This window comes from Equus quagga, chromosome 1 (genome assembly GCF_021613505.1).
Source record: "Equus quagga isolate Etosha38 chromosome 1, UCLA_HA_Equagga_1.0, whole genome shotgun sequence".
In the NCBI taxonomy this organism is placed as follows: Eukaryota; Metazoa; Chordata; class Mammalia; order Perissodactyla; family Equidae; genus Equus; species Equus quagga.
Genome location: NC_060267.1, coordinates 87,092,129 through 87,112,828, shown reverse-complemented (window position 1 = coordinate 87,112,828; position 20,700 = coordinate 87,092,129). Strand labels below are relative to the sequence as shown.

The window sequence follows — 20,700 nt, the reverse complement described above, 5'->3', positions numbered from 1 at the left end:
CTTAGAAGAATAAGGAGGAGAAAGGCACATCTCAGACAAAGGCAGTATCATTACCAAGGGCTGGACTGTGTTCTGAAGAGTCCTGGGAGTTGCATGCTGGGGAGAAGAGGCTGGTGAGTGAAACTGGGCTATAGAGAGTCTTAAATGTTGTAAGTGAAGGTGAAGGGGTTTAGGCTGTTTTTCTGCACTATGTATTTTCATTTCTATTGCTGCATAAAAAATTTCCACAAACTTAGTGACTTAAAATAACACAAATTTAATATCTCTCAGTGGGTCAGGAGTCATGGCTTCAGCTGGATTTTCTGCTGAGGGTCTCAAAGGGATGAAATTAAGATGTCAGATAGCTCCAGCCTCGTCTGGAGGCTAGACTAGGGAAAGATCTCTTTCCAAGCTCCCTCTGGTTGTTGGCAGAATTTAACAATATGACTGAGGTCCTCATTTTCTTGCTACCTGTTGGCTGGGACCGCTCTCAACTCCTGGAGGCTTCTCTTAGGTCCTTGCCATGTGTAGCTCCATAGCATGGCTGTTTGCTTCTTCAGGGCCAGCAGGATCATCTCTCTGGCTTGGACTCTCTCTCTTCAGTTGCCTAGGATGGCATCTTACATAATGGAAAGTAATCGAGGGAGTGTCTCTCCCACCACCTTTGTTATACTCTGTTGTCTAGAACCAAGTCAGGTTCCACCCCCACTCAAGGGGAGGACATACCACAAAGGTGTGGATACCAAGAGACAAGAATTTCTAGAGCCATTTTAGAATTCGACTTCCATATATGCTTTTAGCTCCATGAAGGCAGTGGCGAAGTCTTTCTAAATTTTTTGCTCAGCACTGTATCCCTGGGGCCTGGTACATAGTAGGTGCTTTTTAAATATTTGTTGAATGAAATCAGTGAATGAGTATTTGGTAGGCAGTTGAGTGCTCCTATGCTGGTAATTTCACGTTGAGAAGCAGTCTAGTTTCTTTGGCATTATTCATTTCTTCACTCTAGGTAAAACTAAGTAAAACCTAAAATTATTTGTTTATTATCACAGGTGTCAATCAAATCTATTATGTCAGAGACAACACCCACTGGAAAAATAATTTAGGGCTACATTGCACCAAACTAGCAGATTTCTTCTAACAGCCAGAAATGTTGGCAGTTTTAGAGTTTTGAGGGTGGTGGGTGATTAGGTTGTCAGAAGTTTCACAGCTATTGCTAGCCTAGTAAACATTATTTCAAAACACTTTGAAAATACTGCTTGTTTTATAACAGCTGTGTAATAATGGAGAGTTTAGTCTAACTTGTGCTTAGAACTTTATGTATAGTTTGGTGTTATTAATAATTACAGTTCTTCAAACTTGTCATAAGAAACCTCTACTGAGCAAAATTTAGATCTTGAGTTGTCCATTGATAAAGTGCCGTTTTGTCTTCACAAAATCAGATATTTCTGACACCAAAGAAATGTGTTTTTCCACTAGACCTTGCTGTTCACACTGGGGTTATGAGAACCCAGTATGTGCCAGGGGTACCAGAAGTCACAAAGTGAGCATGGCACATCTTCCTGGAGTATCCATTTTAATGAGATATTCAAAGGTAAAACATTGTTTTCTATTTAAAACAATTACAGGTGCAATATATTATAGGACAGGATACGAAATACGAATGAATTCTAAAAATAAATTTCTTATAGCATATTACTTTAGGTGGCTTGCCCTGCTTTCTCTCATACCTTGGTTTATGGTCACCGCCCTCTGCCCTTCAGCAGCGTCAGTGGACAAAGTTTGAGAGGCACTGTACTCTACTAGGCTCCCCTGAACTGCATCTTGTCAGATGGTAAGATTCAGAGACATTTCAGGTGGAGGTTAGTGGTACAAGGAAAGAAAAATTAAGGGTCAGCGTCCCTTTGTCCAAAGGAGCCATTTGATAGAAGAGGAGACCTGGTCTCCTGGTAGACTGGTGGGTGGGGGTGGGGGCGGGTCTGGCTGGTCTTAGGTGGCCTCAGTCACTCATCAGGGGGCCTCAGCAGGATAGCTGGAATGACAGACAGCTGAGCCTCTCCATGTGGTCTCTTGTCCCAGCTTATTCTCATGATTCAAATGTGTTCCCAAAAAGGCAACAGCAGAAGCTGCACGGTCTCTTGAGGCTGTGGTTCAGAAGTTCCATGTTACTTCCACTGCGATGTTGTTGTTGGTCAAAGCAAAATCACCTTGTGAGCCCAGGCTCAACGGGTGGGGAAGTAGACTCCGCCTCTTGATGGGAGGAGCTGCAAAGACTGACCTTTTAAAACTCCACAGTGTGACCTTGGGCAAGTTACTTAACTCCTTTAGGCCTTAATTTATTTTAGTCTATAAAATGAGGATATTAATACCTGACTCTTGGGGTGGTGATAGAATGAAATACATTGTTGCATCAAAAGTACAGCTGATAGTAAGAGCTCAGTAAATGTCACCTATTACTGTCCTCTGTGGGTTTCTGCCTGATGAAAGCCTAGCCATCCTTAAATGCGCCTTTCTTCCTCCCTGAAGCCTGTGTAACTTTCTTGTCTTTTGAAAAACATATTGTCCTAGTGTCTCATTTGGTGGCCAGTATGTCTTGCCTTCTGTTACTGTTGTGTGTGTACCCTGCATAGCTCATCTGCTGAAGTTTGTAAGCCTCTGGAGGGTACAGGCTGGTGTTCATGCCATTTTTTGTAGGATTTCCAGTGCTTAGGTCTCAATGACGTTCAGTGAATGAATCCCGTCTTATTCAAAAGATACAAGCATTTCTTTTCTGTTGAAATGTAGTCTAGTAAGTAATTTTCGTGAAAGTATAGAAATAAAAATATGAAAAGAAAAATTAGACTCTCTGGTTATAGGGTCTCACTATATACTAGTTAATGAAATTAGGCATATTCACATGGAGAAGATCTTAATTCCTTGAGGGGGAAAAAAGTTCAATTTTTGTCGGTCTGAAAAATAAATGAAGATTTAATTTAGAGTTAAATTGGAAAGAGTTACAAAAGAGATTTAAAAGAAAGTGTGTTTTATTTTAATGGTCATTTCACTTATTTTCAAATTGCAGAAGATATGAATTCTGAACTTTAACCAGATCAAAGAATGTTGCAATCTTAGTTAAAAAAACAAGGTCTGTTGGTTTTTATTAAATGGAAGACTTTGTATATAATAAAAAGGCTTTTGTTTGTGTAACTTGTGATTGTTCCTTGTGCAAAATAAATGTGAGTAACACTCTGCGCGAATCCTGTATAGGAATCAGGTTTAACTTGCCTAATGCTAATAGCGTGAAGTCGGGGTACAGTGTGGAAAGATAAAAAAATCTCGCATCTGCTGTTACATGTTGTTAACTCCCTCAGCAGACGTTAAATCATTTCAAGTACACTAATAGTGTGGGAGGTAAATTAACTAACCATTAACAATCTTATAAATACACAATTAACACGCCAACATTTATATGACACATTGATGGGGCAGCAGTAATTTTTGATTGGGAGTTTGCAGACCTTTGAGGAGCCTCAGGCTGTTGCTTATCCAGACAAGTTTTCACAGATTGCAGGTGAGCGGGTTGAAGTCTGTCTGGCAGAGGGAAGTAAGTGTATAGAGCGTTTTGAAAGTGCAGGAAGGGGAATTTCCTTTTAACCTTTCGCTGGATTTGAGCATTTTAAGTCATGTTGCTGCCTATCTGAGGTCCTTAGGGAGTGGAGAAGTATAGAAAGGGCTCATTGCTTATGGTGGGGTTATTTAAAGAAACACAGAACATTTCAGGTATAGACCTAGCTAAAGTTACATGGATCCCTGGGGATTCTTAGATACTTTGACGTAACTGGGAATTTGAGGTAAACCCTTCCTCTGCGGTTTCAGGTCAACAAGTAGACCATCTCTGAAGTTCCTTGCACATGTAAAATTTGGGACTTGTTTTTGAACAACCATTACATGTGCTGCTTATTTCTTGCTATTGTACAAATCACTGTTGCACTAGTGGAGGGGAAGCTAAGGGTCTAGTTGGCTGCATAATACATTTACAGCCTTACATTTTTGCAAAGACCCATGGGAAGAACTTCTCTCAGCTGACTCTTGATCCAGTATTTTCCTATGACTCCGGAACCCAAAGTGCTCAACAACAGGATTTTTTTAAATCATGTTTATTTTGACTGTTGTAATTCTTTGTTTTCTTTATTTTGAGAGGCTGTATAGTGGTTAAGATCCCAAGCTCTTGGATTTGATTCTCTCTTTTGTTACTTATTAGTTATTTGGCTTTGGGCAGGTTTCTTAACCTGTGCCTCAGTTTTTTTCATCTGTAAAATGGGGATAAAAACAGTAACTATCTTATAGGGTCATTTTGAGAATTACATGCATTAATCCACGTAAAAAGGAAAGAACAAGTCCAACTTTTGTAGTAAGTTAAGCTTAGCTATTATAATTGCTTTTTGCTTCTAGCATTCTGTAGTCTACCTGTAGCGAATGTACAAAGTCTTACTGGCTTATGGATTCATCCTCAATTACTTCCCCTTTGCTGCTTTTCTCATCTGCTTTTTTACTATGTTGTACCTTATGTTTTTCTATAAGCCATTGCAAATAAAGTTTGGAGGGTGTGTGTGTATAAAGTTATTATTAAAAATATACTTGCATTATGACTTGATACCTTTAAAATCTGCTCCCCTGTTTAGGGCATGTTCCAAGTTACCACAGGTGGGTTACGTGACCATTAGTGAACACAGGTTAATGAACTTTAATGAACACAAATGAACATTACAAACACAGTATATAAAGTGATAATAGCATCCACATTTCACCTGGAACCATACTTAGCCCATAGGAGGAACTTAAATATTTGTTGAATGAATGAATGAAATGTAAAAGGAGACCCACCCAGTACGTTAAAAATGGCCGTGTCATTTTGGGACATCTCTTACTATCCTCCCACTCTGCATTGCTGTTGCTATTGCTTCCAGTTTTAGTAAAACAAATCTTTATGCTTTGAGGAACCTGGAGTTTAAAAAGTGGGACATCATAGAGGAAGAGACTTCCTGGAGCCTGACATGATTATTTATCTGATAGCCTAAAGGTATATGGAAAGGACCTGCCGTCTTGGAGAGTCAAGAATTGGTGACATCCAGGCAAGTCTTTCAAGGCTCAAAAAAACAGTGTAGTAGAAGTGTAGAGCAGCATTTCTAAACCGTTCTGAACTCTGTTATATATTGATGTGTTTTAGTATTCCTTGAGGAAAAAATGTTCAGGGATCAAATAAGTTTGGAATTTGGGATATATTGCATTACTAGATTTCCCACTCTTGGACCTTCACAATATGTAAAAGCTTTCAGAAGTGCTGTAATTAAACAGCAAGAAGAAAACCTGTTTAATTTTCTTTAATCTGGGGCCAGCCCGGTGGCGCAGCAGTTAAGTTTGCATGTTCCTCTTTGGTGGCCTGGATTTCGCCAGTTCGGATCCTGGGTGTGAAAATGGCACCGCTTCTCAAGCCATGCTGAGGCAGGCGTCCCACATATAAAGTAGAGAAAGATGGGCATGGGTGTTAGCCAGGGCCAGACTTCCTCAGCGAAAAGAGGAGGATTGGCAGCAGATGTTAGCTCAGGGCTAATCTTCCTCAAAAAAAGAAGATAAATAAATAAAATAAATAAATTTTGTTTAATCTGGCATTTCCTAGAAATTTTTTTAAAAATTTAAATTTTACGGATTCTGGTAAAATATATATAACAGAAGATTTACCATTTTAACCATTTTTAATTCTGCAGTTCAGTGGCAGCTTATAAGTGTATTCACATTGTTGTGCAACTGTTGCCACCATCCATCTCCAGAACTTTCCCGTCTTCCCAAACTGAAACATACCCGTTAAACACCTACTCCCCATTTCCCCGTCCCCCCAGCCCCTTGCAACTGCCGTTCTACTTTCTGTCTCTGAATTTGACTACTCTGGGTACCTCATATAAGTGGAATTATACAGTATTTTTCCTTTTGTGACTAGCTTATTTCATTTAGCATCGGGTCCTCAGAGTTCATTCATGGTGTGGCATGTATCAGAATTTCCTTCCTTTAAGGCTGAACAGCATTCCATTGTATGTATATACCACATTTTGTTTATTCATTCTCTACCATGTATTTTTAATGACTGTGTAGTATTCCATTCTATACATGTGTCATGGCATATGCACTGTAGATGGATGTTTAGGTTACTTTCAGATTTTCAGTATTACAAACAGTCCTGAGATAAAAATTTTTTCATTGTTATCACCTAAGAGCAAATCCTAGAAGTGGGGTTGCCCAAAGGGTATTCATGTTTTACACTTTGGTAAATTACTCTATTACCAAATTACTCTAAAAAGTCCCAGTTTTCATCCCCTCCTGTAGTGCATGAGAGTGCCCATTTTTCTGAACCCTTGCAATATTAGGTTTTAAAATCTTTGATCTTTGTATGACTGATCAGAGAAAATAACTTCTTTTCATCAGTGTTTAGAATATCTGTCTTAGAAATCTATCTTCAAATGCTCATTTACTGCTCTTAGGGTGATTTAAAACATATTCTTTTGGTTCTGGAAAGTAGTGTTGGAATAAGTTGATAGCGTCCCAAGGTGACAGTTTTGAAGGGCACATTGAAGAGAAGCTCTTATATCTGTATTAATAAAAAAAGGGCAATCCTTTCTTTATAATCACACTTATACATGACATGCTCATATATGACTAATCTCTACAACAAAATTGTATAGTCCATGCAAGTCAGACCGCAGCATTTATTGAATTCCTGCCATGTTTAAGATCCCTTGTTGCCAGAAGGGATGTGGCGTTATGGCCGCTGTCCTTGTGGAACTTGCAGTCTGCGTTCTCAAGTACATGTCATAGGAGGTGGAAGCTACGTTTCCCAGGGCAGTCCTATGGGAGTTCCCTATCAGAACTGGTATTGAAAAAATATTTGTTGAGTGAATCATCCAGATTCCTCACTGTATGAAGTCATAGTGTACTAATAGGGAAGATATCTGCTCATGTTGGGGTGTTTTGGGGCCTCTGCTGTAAAGATAAAGTTAGGGAGCTGTGTGTGCCTTTAGAAGTGTTTGTGCATAACTCTCTTCTTCATAAGAGATGATGGAGCAGATCCGTTTTCCTGAAAAAGATTCTGTTGAGGGTACTTCAGTATACTTTTGTTGCTTTGCCCTTTGACTTTTTGGCACCAAAACACCCATTGGATGTGTGGCTTGTCACTGAAGCCCTTGCTATGAAGTTGAAAGCACCTGCCCCTCTGCTGGCGCCCAGTTGCCTTACTTTTGCGTGGAAGAGGCATGCTGTGATTGCTCCGAGGCTGTCTGCAGCCCTGGCGGTCTGTGATGCTGTGATTCTGTTACAAAACAGATATGCTCATTTGTAAGGAATTCTATGAGTGTATAATCTCTTTGTGGTTATATAAGAAGTTCTGATTTTTATGAGTGTATTTTAAATGCTCCTCTTTAATTCTGTAATTTTTTCCTGATTAAAACACTTTAAATGCTGAGCTGATATTGTTTCAGAGACTAAATGTCTTTGAAATTTGACACTTAGAAGAATCCCATAGTATTAGGAGATATACTAGGTCTGTAATAGGGTATAAACTTTTTGATTTAGGTATCCCTTACTCACTTTTGCATTTCCCATTAGCCTCAGTGTAAAATAAATACTCAGTGAACATATTTAAAGGAAAAAAATGAAGATTAGGGCTGGCCCCGTGGCCGAGTGGTTAAGTTCGCGCGCTCCGCTGCAGGCGGCCCAGTGTTTCGTTGGTTCGAATCCTGGGCCTGGACATGGCACTGATCATCGAACCACGCTGAGGTAGCGTCCCACATGCCACAACTAGAAGGACCCACAATGAAGAATATACAACTATGTACTGGGGGGCTTTGGGGAGAAAAAGGAAAAATAAAATCTTTAAAAAAAAAAAAAATGAAGATTAATGTAATTCACTTTTTTAGAGATGCTCCTCAGTTGAACTTCCTCTTGATTTCAATGTCTCTATTTTGAGATTCACCAAGTGATCTCCATAGAATGATATGTTACCAGACAAAAATTTTTAAAACCTTAGTTAACCATAATGGTTTATTAACTAGATTTCCCCCTCTGTTCCTTTTCTAGGAGAAACAAATGACAAGAAAATCTGGCATTATAAGTCTTTCTAAAAATACATGTCTTCTAGGACTGTTCCTAGGAACATATTCAGTCCAGCTTTCATGTTCCTTGCACTTCATAATGATTTTAGAGGAGCAGGAAGGTGACCCAGATGACCTGCAGAGTTCTCTGTCACAAAGGAAGCACACTGTTATTTACCTGCTGTGAGCTTGCTAAAGAAGGATGGATTGTTGATATATTTTAGGGTTACTTTAAAGAAGAATTGTAAGCTGAAGTTGGTAATATTTTTACCATCATCATCATTATTAATAGCAGCTAATATTTAATTATGTGCATGGTATTCTTTTGAGCACTTTGCCTGCATTATCTCCTATATATCCTCTCATCCCTGAACCCCCATTTTATAAATGAAGAGACAAAATAGGTTTAAAGAGGTAAGGGTTATTCTGACCAAGACCACATAGCTAGCAAGTGGTAGGGCCAGGATTTGAACCCAGCTCCGCCTGTAGGGCCTTAGGTTCCTAACCGTGCTTCTGTAATATTGTCTTTGTTGAGTATTCCCATTTAACTGAGGGCATACCATCTTGTTCCCAGAATAAACATCATTACGGTTTTAACAGGGTTCAGGAAGCAGTTCGTATAATTAGGTTTCTAAAATAAGAAATTAATCTGGTAGCAGACAACTTTGATTAATAAGTTTTATTCTAAAAGCACAATGCTATCTTAAATCAGAAGAAAGGAAAATATATTTATTGAACAAAATTACTTTGCTGTTACATTTTTGTAAAATTCCTAGTAACTCAGAAAGCATCACCTGTGCCCTTTAAGACACTTGACAACCGTATGACAGGAGAGAGGGAAGTAAACTGAAGAAACATAGTTTCATACTTTAGCACATCATTTGTGGAAAATACAACTTGTTCCCCCATCACCTTGTAAAGTAATGAGAAGACCGCATGGGACGAAGGGAGAAAGAAAGAAAAATTTATTGTTTTAACAGTAGTTATGTGCTTTGAGCGGCCTAAGAAGTTACTGTTATTTGTTTTGCAAGAGAGCAAGCCATCCTCTCTGATACCATGGAGATCTCATTGACTAGAGCTGTAGCCCCTAGTGCTTATAAGGATTTCCTTTCAGCTTAGACTTAATCTTTTTAAGCTCCTAGGTACAGGGATGAATGTTGATTTTCAGGGTAGCATTCTACCACATTGAAGTTGTTTGAAAAATGATCCAGTCATTTTCTGCCTTATTCTTAAATATTGCTGTGTACATCATGTTTCTAGGTAGGTGAGCCCGTGAAACAATATGAAGAGGAGAAAATAGCCTTTTAAGGAAATTGGCCCACAGAAAGGATGGCCTTCTTGGACAATCCAACTATCATTCTAGCTCATATTCGACAGTCACATGTGACCAGTGATGACACAGGAATGTGTGAGATGGTTCTCATTGATCATGATGTTGACCTAGAGAAGATTCATCCTCCTTCAATGCCTGGAGACAGTGGGTCAGAAATTCAGGGAAGCAATGGTGAGACTCAGGGCTATGTATATGCCCAGTCAGTCGATATTACCTCAAGTTGGGACTTTGGTATTAGAAGACGCTCAAATACAGGTAAACATTGCCTTTTAGTCATGTCTTCTGAGTTTTAAATCAGTAAACAATCTTACAGACTAATGCATAATGTTGGAATAGGTTTAATGGGGAAAGTTTCCATATATTAACAGGAATATGAATGTATTACACTGAGTCTAAGCAGCGTCTCCATCACTGTGACTGTGAATAGAACCTCTGGAACGATGCTATTAGAAGGAAATAGAAGACGAATCAGTGAAAAAGTTGGCTATGAGAGGCATGTTGGATGTTCTGTTTCTAGAAAGTCATGTAGAAAGGGAAGTGGACTTGTTTGCAGTGTCTTCACGGAGCAACGTTAGTCCCAGTAGGTAGACTACCTGAAGGCAGATTTCAGGTTGACATCATAAAGAACCTTTAATACAGAGAGCTGACCAGCCAAAGAGTACTGCTGCCTGAGACAGTTCTTGCCACTGGAGGAAGTGGGGGTGGGGGTGAGAATTGGAGGGAGACAGCTGAATATTTATTAGGGCTGCTTTTAATAGGAATTCCTACAGTGGGTGTGAGATGAGAAAAGGTGCCCCCGTTTATGATATGTTACCTTTATTTTCTTAAGTTGATCTCTACCCTTTGATCTTTGTGGCTTGAAAATGCTCAAGTTTTGGGGGGGTGTGTGTATATATATATATTTCTAGTCATTAGCTTTTAAAAGCTTATCGTTGCCCATTTTCCAGCTTATATTTTTTGGAAGCCTTTCAAGGGAAATGTGATGAACCAAGGCTTTTACTCAGATAAATTATTTAGAATATATATTGTAGTTCTAATATGACAAAGTACTCTAGGAGATAATTTTTTTTTTAGATAATCAGAAAATATAATCTCCTAATCAGTAGCAGTAACCTGCTAATTACCAGGAAAAGTAGTGCTTGAGATGTAGTAGAACACTGAAAACACATGTTTATTTTCATAGTCCAAACATAAAATATACGTAAAGGAGTACTGCAGGGAGAGAGGGTACAATTTACAGGGAAAGGCATGGTAAGGTTTTGGTTCAGAATTCAGCATTCTGTGACATCTACAGAGAATAATTTGCTCTCATGATGAAAATAATTAATAGCATTTCCCAGTATCTAAAAGAACTTTTATCAAAATAGGATTTGAGTGAAGGTTTGAATATAATTTAGAACCATTGATTCTCAGTTCCCTAGTTGAAACTGACTTCCTTGCAAGTTATTGAGATGATATCTTATATGACAGGTTGAATGGATTTCAGTAGGAGAATGCTGCTAAATTGAGAGCTTTATGATTATATTACTTTGGCTGTACCCTTCACATTTATTAATTGCAATTGAATGTATTTTTCTTCAGTGGAATTTGGTTAGATATAGTGACATTGTCAGAATGCTTTTGCCAGCATAGTTTAAATTTCTGGTGAGATAAGCTTCAGTATTTCCTACCACATTGCTGAGGCAGGAGTGTATGATTTCCTGCCTTGAAAGTGGTTGAAAGAGAAATTTATTTTGTTTATTTTTTATTATCATTGTGCTAGAATAGGGAGTTGAAGATTAGCAGAGAAAACTAATTTCAGGAGATGGCATCATTTGTGATTTTCTTTTCCATTGTGGTCTCCATGGCAGCTACTGTTAATGTATCTGGACAGTATGTCTTTCAAAGATCAGCTCACTGATTTTGAAGGTTGATCAGCCAGTAGTAATATAATCACAAATGCGTAATTTTAGGTGATGCTTTTGTTATTATTGTTGGGCTGTCTTAAGATAGCACTTAGATGCTAATAATTAATAAAGATTGTGGGGTGTCCTAGTGACCAAGGAATTTGCTTTTTAATCCTTTCAGCATATCTTAAAATTTTGTATAAGAAAAATAGTTCTTTTTAAGATTTGACTAATGTTACAAAGATACAAATCATTTATTTTACTACCTATAAACTGTTTCAGCCCACTGAAGAAAAGCTATGCTAATTTATATAGCTTTGACATTTTATAATTTTCATGATTTTTAGATAAAGGATTTTATATTTAAAACTTTAATAGTCTAGTCTGAGTTCATTTATCTTTAATTTTTGAAACGGGTAGAGTAATTCATAACAGTAATTTTATTCCTGTAATGTAATATTCACTTCAGTTCATTTGTGCATTAAAATTCCTTTAAGACCGTTATTAATGATTTATATAATGAAATGTCATATTAATCACAGAAGTTTTCACATTTTATTATTCTCTTCCATGTTAATACTATCTTTATGATCTCTATTAATGTTTTATATCCTCTAATTTCAATTATAAATCAAGAATATTTTCATGTTTTTGTTGGTATTTGCTTTTCAGGGGTGCCACCTTTAAAATTTTATGACTTTTTCTCTACATATGCAATATAAAACATCTTTATTCATATAAAGGTAGTTAATTATGTCTTTGTTTATAGTAAACTTTCATTGACAAACTTATAGTTATAATATTTCTTTTCAAGCTCAAAGATTAGAACGACTCCGAAAAGAGAGACAAAACCAGATCAAATGCAAAAATATTCAGTGGAAAGAAAGAAATTCTAAGCAATCAGGTAAATGAAAATAATTTTAATTGTTAATTTGAGATTTACGTATTTAGTTTATATTGTTGTATAAGAGCTTTTATTTTTAATTCATCTTTTTAATTCTCTGGGTCTCTACCTCTTGTGTTTTGAGCTTTGAATTCTTTACTTGAGCGCCTTGGCCTTCTGAAGCTGTGTGTTCTTTAGGTCTTGTCTTTTTGGCCACTCTTCATTCTGGGTCACAGGAATTGATGTGTACAAGGCACATTTTGTACAGACTGTTGTCCCAGTATCTCGTTCTTAGAGCCAAGGAGTACCTATGATTTGGATAGGCCTCTGGGTTATAGTTCCTCCTGGCAGTTCCAACCTGGCCTTTCCCTTGCCTCATTAGTGATAACAGTCTTTTTTGTATATATGCTAATTCTTTTCCTTTAGCTTAAAAACCATTATGTTGCTGGTGTTATTAGCATTTGTAGTATGTGTTCATATGGTATATATATTAAAAAGCCGGCCATATTATATATTTTCAAAGCTTCAATCTCAGCAAGAAGAGAAGACTTTAAAAAATTTTTCAAGGGCCGGCCCCGGTGTCCTAGTGGTTAAGCTCATCACGCTGCACTTCAGTGGCCTGGTTCAGTTCCCTGGTGCAGACCTACACCATTTGTCAGTGGTCATGCTGTATGGCAGCTCACATACAAAAAGAGGAAGATTAGCAACAGATGTTAGCTCAGGGGGAATCTTCCTTAGCACAAAAAAAAAAAGAAAGAAAAACTTCAAAATAAAATGCTATTAAAATATTTTCTAATGTTTATGTCATGTTTCCCAGACCTTCTCTTTTTTTCTCCTTTCCAAGAAATGTCTGCAGTCTGTCTTCAGTATCTTCTCAGCACCTCCCAGTCCCACTGGGATACCATGTGATAGATGTTCAATCAATTGTTGTTGACTGGCTCCATTGCTACGTAATATTTATACAACTAACAATATTAATCATTATTCTGTTAACAGCAGCACCTACCTAGTGCTGTTCTAAACACTTATACATTACCTCCAATGCAATGATCTTATAGGATGTAGGTGTCATTGCTGTCATTAATAGGTGAGACAAAAGCTCAGAGAGATTTAAATTGCTAAAGTTACAAGGCTAGGAAGTGGTAGTGCACTGAGCCATGTTTTGTATCTAGCACTGTCTGCATCTAAAGGCCAATCTCTTTCTGCTAAACCGCACTACATAGAGGGGTTATTGCTTTCTCCTACTCTGATTGTAAACCCAAGTGTGCTCAATGGGTATGATTTTCTTAATGATTGCTTAATGATTTCTAAATGATGACTGTGTAGAACCAGAAATCTCAGTCACTTCTTGCTCTTATATCTCATGTCTCTGAGTTCCTATAGTTCTTCTTGGATATCTTTTTAGTTTTGCTCTTGATACTTAAAAAAATCTCCCTAGACTGGTCTTTTCTGTTGATCCTGTTAACACTACTCTAGGTTGTATTTAGCATAAACTGGAAAACCTTTATATCATTTATCTTATCCACTTTCTTCAAATTTTTTATGTATCTTAGTGCCTTTTTTATTACTCTCAATGAATACAGAGCCAGTTTATCTAAGCCCCTCCCTCCAGCTACCTTTTGTTTTCCCTTCTTCACTTCCGTATCTTAAAAAAATTATAAATAAGTAAAATATAGGATGATAGAGCTCCTCAAATGTAACTGCATTAACCCCTTTTACAATGTGAGAAATAAGTTCTTCAACTTAAATTTTGCTACATCTAGTAATCTAATAGATACATCTAATAAATTTTGATTCCTCTCCCACTCACTCTCTGAAGTGCAATCCACTTTAACTTCCATTCAGTGCTTCACAGAATGTGCTGGAGAAATAAACAGTCCCCTTTTTGCTTTCATTTGTAACCACACTGTCCATTATATGTATATACTTCTCTCTCCTTTGGTTTCTTTCCCTCTTATTTCTCTCTCTTACTGATTTCAATAACTGACTCTGTGATCTTATTTCTGGAAAAGCTCCTTAAAGTGCCTTCCATGCTTTGAAATGTTGACCTTGATCCTGGCCAGACCAGGAGCCTGCCTGGTGGTCACTACTGATGCTTAGAGTGAAGCTCATCAATGCACGAAGGAATGTCTTTGAATTCTTTGTTAAGCTAGGTCCAACATTACCCTAACTTGGCACTCTGGGCATCCTGAAACATGTTAGAAGAGTGGAGTCAGCTGTTCACTAAACATCTACCTGGCAAACCAAGCAGCCTTCTGTTTTCACACATCTCTCAAGTACATGCTCTCTTTCGGCAAGAAATGCCACGGCCAAATCCTTTTGATCTTGATTGGGAATTTTGGTTAGGTAATTATTCATTCTCACATTCTTTTTCTGCCATTTACTTTTTGTTAAAATCCTTTTTTTTCCCCACTGAGGAAGATTTACCCTGAGCTAACATCTGCTGCCTTCTTCCCCTTTTGTTTTTGTTTTTGTATGTGAGCCGCTGTCACAGCATGGCCATTGACAGACAAGTGTGTAGGTCTAGACTCGGGAACTGAACCCAGGCCGCCAAAGCTGAGCACGCAGAACTTAACCACTAGGCCACTGGGGCTGGCGCTTTCATTTGTTGTTTTAATCTCAGTTTTATTTCATTCCTCACTAGAAGAATCATTGTTAATGAATGTAATGACAACCCCTGGAATATTCTTCTTCCACGATTATTCTATCTAAATCCAGTCCATCCTTTAAGACATAGCATAAGACTTTTGGTGGTGAACACAATGCAATCTATGCAGAAGTCAAATGTAATGATGTATGCCTGAAATTTATATAGTAGTGTAAACCACTGTTACCTCAATAAATAAATATATAAGACACAACATAAATGCATCCTTTTCATAGAGGAGTTGGAAGGGATCTTAGAAGCTATCTGGTCCCTACCCTGAAGTTCTTTCTGAACATACTGATGCATATGCCATGAGACCACGTGATAAATGAAATACCTTAGAGTAAGATCCTTTTAGTATTTCTGTAACTAAAACTGCATGGATAAATGTGAAGATGGTGTCATTGAAAGACAGCTTTGTCAGGAATAACGTCAAGGTCCTAGTATTTTTAATTTTATTATTTTAAAATGGTATGGTATATTGTTTACAAAATTAGTTGTTACTCCTATTCATTGAGTCATTTAACAAGTGTTTCTTCCTTAACTTCTTTGTGTCTAGTGATTCTGTGCTGGGTACTTGGGAGAATATGTGATTCCTGTCCTCGAGAAGTTTGAAGTCTAATTGGAAGACAAGGCTGTTTACACATGAAGTTACATAATAATGCAAAACAATAATGTAGTTTATATCAATTCTTTATGATTTTTCCTGAAGTTTTCTTTATGTAACTTCTATTATTGATTTCTTAACACAACGCTTCCCAGATAGAGTGGCTGTATAAAAATCAGAAATGCATCCAAAAGTGCATGTTAAAATGGCATTCCATATAAATTTCTAGGCCCTACCTGTGGAATTCCTGATTAATTAGATAGAGTTTGGGGTCCACAAAACTGTATTTTTCAGAAACCTCCCTGGGTGATTCTGATGAGCAACTAGCTCTGAGGACCACTGGTATATAATACGCCGACCACTAAGTTGGCTTCATCTTCATGCAAGTGGAACAAATTAGCTGTTAATATTTCTTTCTGTATTATAAGTGAGAAAACTGGAGCCCAGAGGCTAAGTAACTTTCCCATGTTACTTACTTACAAATAGTAAGTGGCAAAGCAAGAATTCTTTTCCTGGCCAGTCTGACCCCAAAGACTGTAGTCTTTTCATTCTGCTCCATTCTTTCCCATACTGCAGACAGAAAGGAGCTGCTCCTGGAGCTTGGGGTATTGAGGAGTCTTTGGAGTTCCTTCGTTCCTTTCCTTCTCTGTGTGTCAGCTACAACCAGGGTTCAGGAAAGTTACCAAAGGCTCTATATTAAAAAAGAAAATTCATTATAGAAAATCTGAAAAATAAAAATGAAAATAAGCGAACAATAATCTCACATTCAGAGGAAATGCTATTGTTAACATTTTGATGTAGTTTAGATTCTGTTTATATATGGATATATATTTTAAATATTCTAATCATGTCCTATGATTTTTTGTGTATTTTTTGTATGCATAGTAGTAGATGAATGCAACATTTTGTCTTGTCTTCATATTGTTCCTGCACTTTTGCGTTTCTTATTAAGGTTATTTCTATATGTTTTGTATTTCATGTTACCTCATAAATAGCATCGTCTTCCCCATAACTTTCTTATGCTCTTGTAAAGAAATCTGTTGTTTTTATATATCCATTTTGTATCTAGCCACTCACCGAACCCTTATTAGCTCTAATAAGCATTCTCGTCTTCCTGAATGCTGTAGGATGTGCTGTCTCATAAATCTGATGAGAATTAAATGTCTAGGCTATTGTTTTTTCAGTTTTGTGCTTGTTGCGGACTGCCAGCTGTTTATATTGGTTAGGACTTTTCAGTTGCAAAGAGCAAGTGAAGTTGAAGAGCAGCTTAAAGTTGAGCAGTCCACATACAGCTGCGCCTTATCAATGGCTTGGAACCAGGAGGAAGGGCCCTCATGACCTTTCCTGTGTTTGCTTCTTTGTGCTCATCTCCTCTTTCCTTCTTTCCCATTGTGCTCCCTAGCCCCACAACTAGTTTTTCTACTTCTCTGGTCCAGAGTTATTCATTCAACAAGTAATTATTAAGCTCCTACAACATGCAAGGACAGGTAGGCACTATTGTAGGCCTAGGGGAAGGCCTAGGAGTAAACAAGATGCAGACCTTGCCCTCACTGAGCTTGTGGGGGAGATAGTTAACAAACAGAGTATGTCCAAATGGGACAAGTGGCACAGAGAAAAATATAGCCAGCTAGGGGGATGATGAATGCTAGATAGGGGATTTTGCTATTTTAGATAGAGTGATCAGGGAAGGCCTCATTAGGAAGGTGATAGTTGAGCAGAGATCTGAAGGAGATGAAGGAGGTGAGCGTTCTAAGACAAGGGAACACCGAGTGCAAAGGTTCTGTGGTGGAAGTGTGCCTGATGTATTCAAGAAATGGCAAGGAAGGATGCCTGTTGGTTAGAGTAGAGTAAGTAAGGGGAAGAGTGGGATCAGAGAAGTAAGTAGTGGAGACCTGATCATGGAGGGTCCCGTAAGGAATTTAATTTTTACTCTGGGTGAGGTGATTTGATCAGAGTAATGATGTGATATGTGAGTTACTTTTTTTTTCTGCCTTAAATTTCCTTTAAAACAACTTTTTATTATAGAAAATTTCAACATATACAAAAATAGAGAGAATGGTATAATGAACCCCCACACATCCCTCACCCAGCTTCAGCCCTTATCAGCATGTCGCCAGTCCTGTGTCATTTATACATTCACCTCCCCTCCCCTCCCGGATTATTTTTAAGCAAATCCTAACTGTCGTATAATTTTGTACCTAAATACTTTTGTGTTTTTTAACACAAAAGAAAACTGCAGTACCACTGCTCTCCAAAATATTAGCTGGAATTCTTTAATATTATCAAACGTTTCCCTCACTGTCTCAAATTTTTCTTTATTCTTTTGTTTTCCTCCCATTTCGTTTGGTCAAGTCTAGATCTAAGGTCCACACATTGCTTTTGGTTAACATGTCTCACTTCCTTTTTAATCTGTAGGTTCTCTTTTCTTTTTTTTTTAAGATTTTATTTTTTTCCTTTTTCTCCCCAAAGCCCCCCAGTACATAGTTGTACATTTTAGCTGTGGGTCCTTCTAGTTGTGGCATGTGGGACGCTGCCTCAGCGTGGTTTGATGAGCAGTGCCATGTCCGCGCCCAGGATCCGAACCAACGAAACACTGGGCCGCCTGCAGCGGAGCACGTGAACTTAACCACTCAGCCACGGGGCCAGCCCCTCTTTTCTTTTCTTGTAATTTATTTGTTGAAGAAACTGGGTCATTTGTCCAGTAGAATTTCCTGCATTCTGGATTTTGCTAATTATATCCCCATAGTCTCATTTAAAATGTTCCTCTGTCCTCTTTATTTCCTATAGACTGTTAGTTAGATCTAGAAACTTGCTCAGATTGAAGTTTGATTTTTGGTAAGAGTACTTTGTACATGCTCATCTGTGTACTTCCTGTTGCCTCACACTAGGAAACATGGAATATCTTGTCTTTTTTGTGATGATAAGATTGATGGTGGAATCAGGTGTTATCCATCCATTGTTAAGTTACTGCCATCAGCTTTTCGTCTAATGGTTTTTGTGGCCATTGGTGGGCTTTTCCTAGATGCGTTATTTCATTAGGAGTTGCAAAATAGTGATTTCTAATTCAGTCTTTCTTCATTTATTAGTTTGTTTTATATAAAGAAGAACTTTTCCTAATCTATTATTTGGTTATCGTCAGATATAGTCCCTACAAGAAAGGTAGGATAAATGCTTGATTCTTTCCCTTTGTTAATAGTTTTCAGAATAAAGAGTTTGTTCCCTAGCATCCTAAGTAGACGACCAGTGAGGGTTTTTTCCTTTGTATCATCGTGAACTCTTGGATTTTTACAGCATATTTTATATTTTTCAGTTCATTGCAGTTGTTATTCTTTTTTTGACGTTATAATTGTCCTTTGTGTAGTGAGTCCCTTCACATTGGCTGCTAAGTTTTTCGGATACAATTCCAATAATCTTTTATAGCCTCCTTATTTTTTTGGATGACAAGATGTTCCAGGCTCATCTTACACATTTGCTTCCCCAAATTTGGAATCAGCCACTCCCCAGGGAGTCTTGGTGGTTTTCAGCATTTAGGTAAATGGCATTACGAGACCACAGCCTGACTTCTAGGGGTGGTCACTGGCTTGGTTTTTTCTCCCTTGTAGGCCTTTTCAGGGGATAGAGCTCAGAAAAAAATAAAATTTTTAAGAGGAAACACATTGTGAGTTAATGCTGATAATTCCAATTCAAATTGAAGATTACACAGTGTTTACTTAACTTTTTTGATTTTATGTTTATGTATCTTTTCTTTCATGCTGAAAATCTTGGTTCCAGAATAGAAATACCAGGGTTATTACTAACAATATGATTGGTAAAAGCAGAGGGGTTTTTTTTTTTGTCTTTTTGGTATGTTCCATTAGGGAATGTACAGTCAGATTGCTGTATGATAAAGTTAATTAATTCTTCTCTTTGTAGTTAAACCGCCAACTCAATATTATACTTGGGTTCATTTATTGTATTTTGCTTTTTTTTTAAGAGATTGCACTTTTAGTTTTCTTTAATAATTATATAGAACACTTACATGGTTCCAAAGTTGAATACATAAAACAAGGTAAAATCAGAGAAGTCTAACTTCAGTTCTTGTCTCCTCTTCTTGTAGATAGTCATTTTTAAAAAGATTTTGGTTTTTCTGTCCACCTAATACTATATATAAGCATATTTATATTCATATCTTCCTCTTTTTAGATTAAAGATAGCATACTTCACGCTATTTTCTGCAACACTTTTTTCACTGAGCACCACATCCTGAGAATTACTCAGGAGCAATATGTAGAGACTTTGTTCCATTTTGCAGCTCCATAGTGCTCCCTGATGTGGATGTCCCTCAGCTGAGCCAATCAGTCCCCTCTTGAGGGATATTTGATTGTTTTTAGGCTTTTGCTGTTGCAGATGGCACAGCAGAGAATAGCCTTATGCGTATGTGGTTTGTTTTTTGCTAGCGTATCTAAGATTAGAAGCCCGAAAGTGATGTTGTTGGGTCAAAGGGTAAATTTGTGATTTTCCTTAATATTGCCAAAGTTGCCCTCCATAGGGGTTTTGCTATTTTGCATTCCCTCAAGTAGTGTGTAGAGTGTCTATTTCCTCATAGCCTCAAACTTTCAGATTTTTGCCAATCTGATAGATGTGGAATGATATCTTAGTGTTGTTTTAATTTGCATATCTCTTATTATAGATGTGGTTGAGCATCTTTCCATTTGTTTAAGAGCTGTCTGAATTTCTTTTTTTTTTTCAGATTTTTTTATTTTTTCCTTTTTCTCCCCAAAGCCCCCCAGTACATAGTTGTACATTCTTAGTTGTGGGTCCTTCTAGTTGTGGCATGTGGGACGCCACCTCAGCGTGGTTTGATGAGCAATGCCATGTCCGCGCCCAGGATTCGAACCAACGAAACACTGGGCCGCCTACAGCAGAGCGCGCGAACTTAACCACTCGGCCACGGGGCCAGCCCCCTGTCTGAATTTCTTTTTACGTGGACGTTTCTTATCTCTTGTCCATTTTTCTATAGAGTTGTTGGTCATGTCTTCTCTACTTTTAGAATCTTTATGTCTTAGGAATGTTAACCTTTATTCTTTCCTAGTTTATACTTTTTCTTTTTACATCACTAATTTTTTCCCATACGAAAGTTTTTTATTTTAATGTGGTCAAATTTATCAATTTTCTTCTTATTCTGAAGTTTATAACATATTTTAAAAGACTCATATTGGCTGCTGTGTTGAGAAGAGACGGTGGTTGGGGTGTGGGTGGAGGAGGCAAAGGC

General features: G+C 37.7%; 1 protein-coding gene across 7 annotated transcripts in view; it reads left to right on the top strand.

Annotated features, from left to right (window-relative positions):
* The window catches only part of MAPKAP1 (MAPK associated protein 1), a 224,554-nt gene that overhangs the window by 18,540 nt on the left and 185,314 nt on the right, over positions 1–20,700 (top strand). For 5 of the 7 annotated variants that reach the window (XR_006889485.1, XM_046667870.1, XM_046667878.1 and 2 more), the window contains exons 2-3: positions 9,354–9,681; positions 12,127–12,216. Coding sequence is in view for 5 of the 7 variants with exons in the window: in XM_046667870.1 (XP_046523826.1) it covers positions 9,423–9,681; positions 12,127–12,216 (349 nt within the window). In the remaining 2 variants the exon portion in view is untranslated. Of the gene's footprint in view, positions 1–1,455; positions 1,571–9,353; positions 9,682–12,126; positions 12,217–20,700 lie in introns of all 7 variants that reach the window. The other 2 variants (XM_046667848.1, XM_046667887.1) reach the window with 2 other exon arrangements.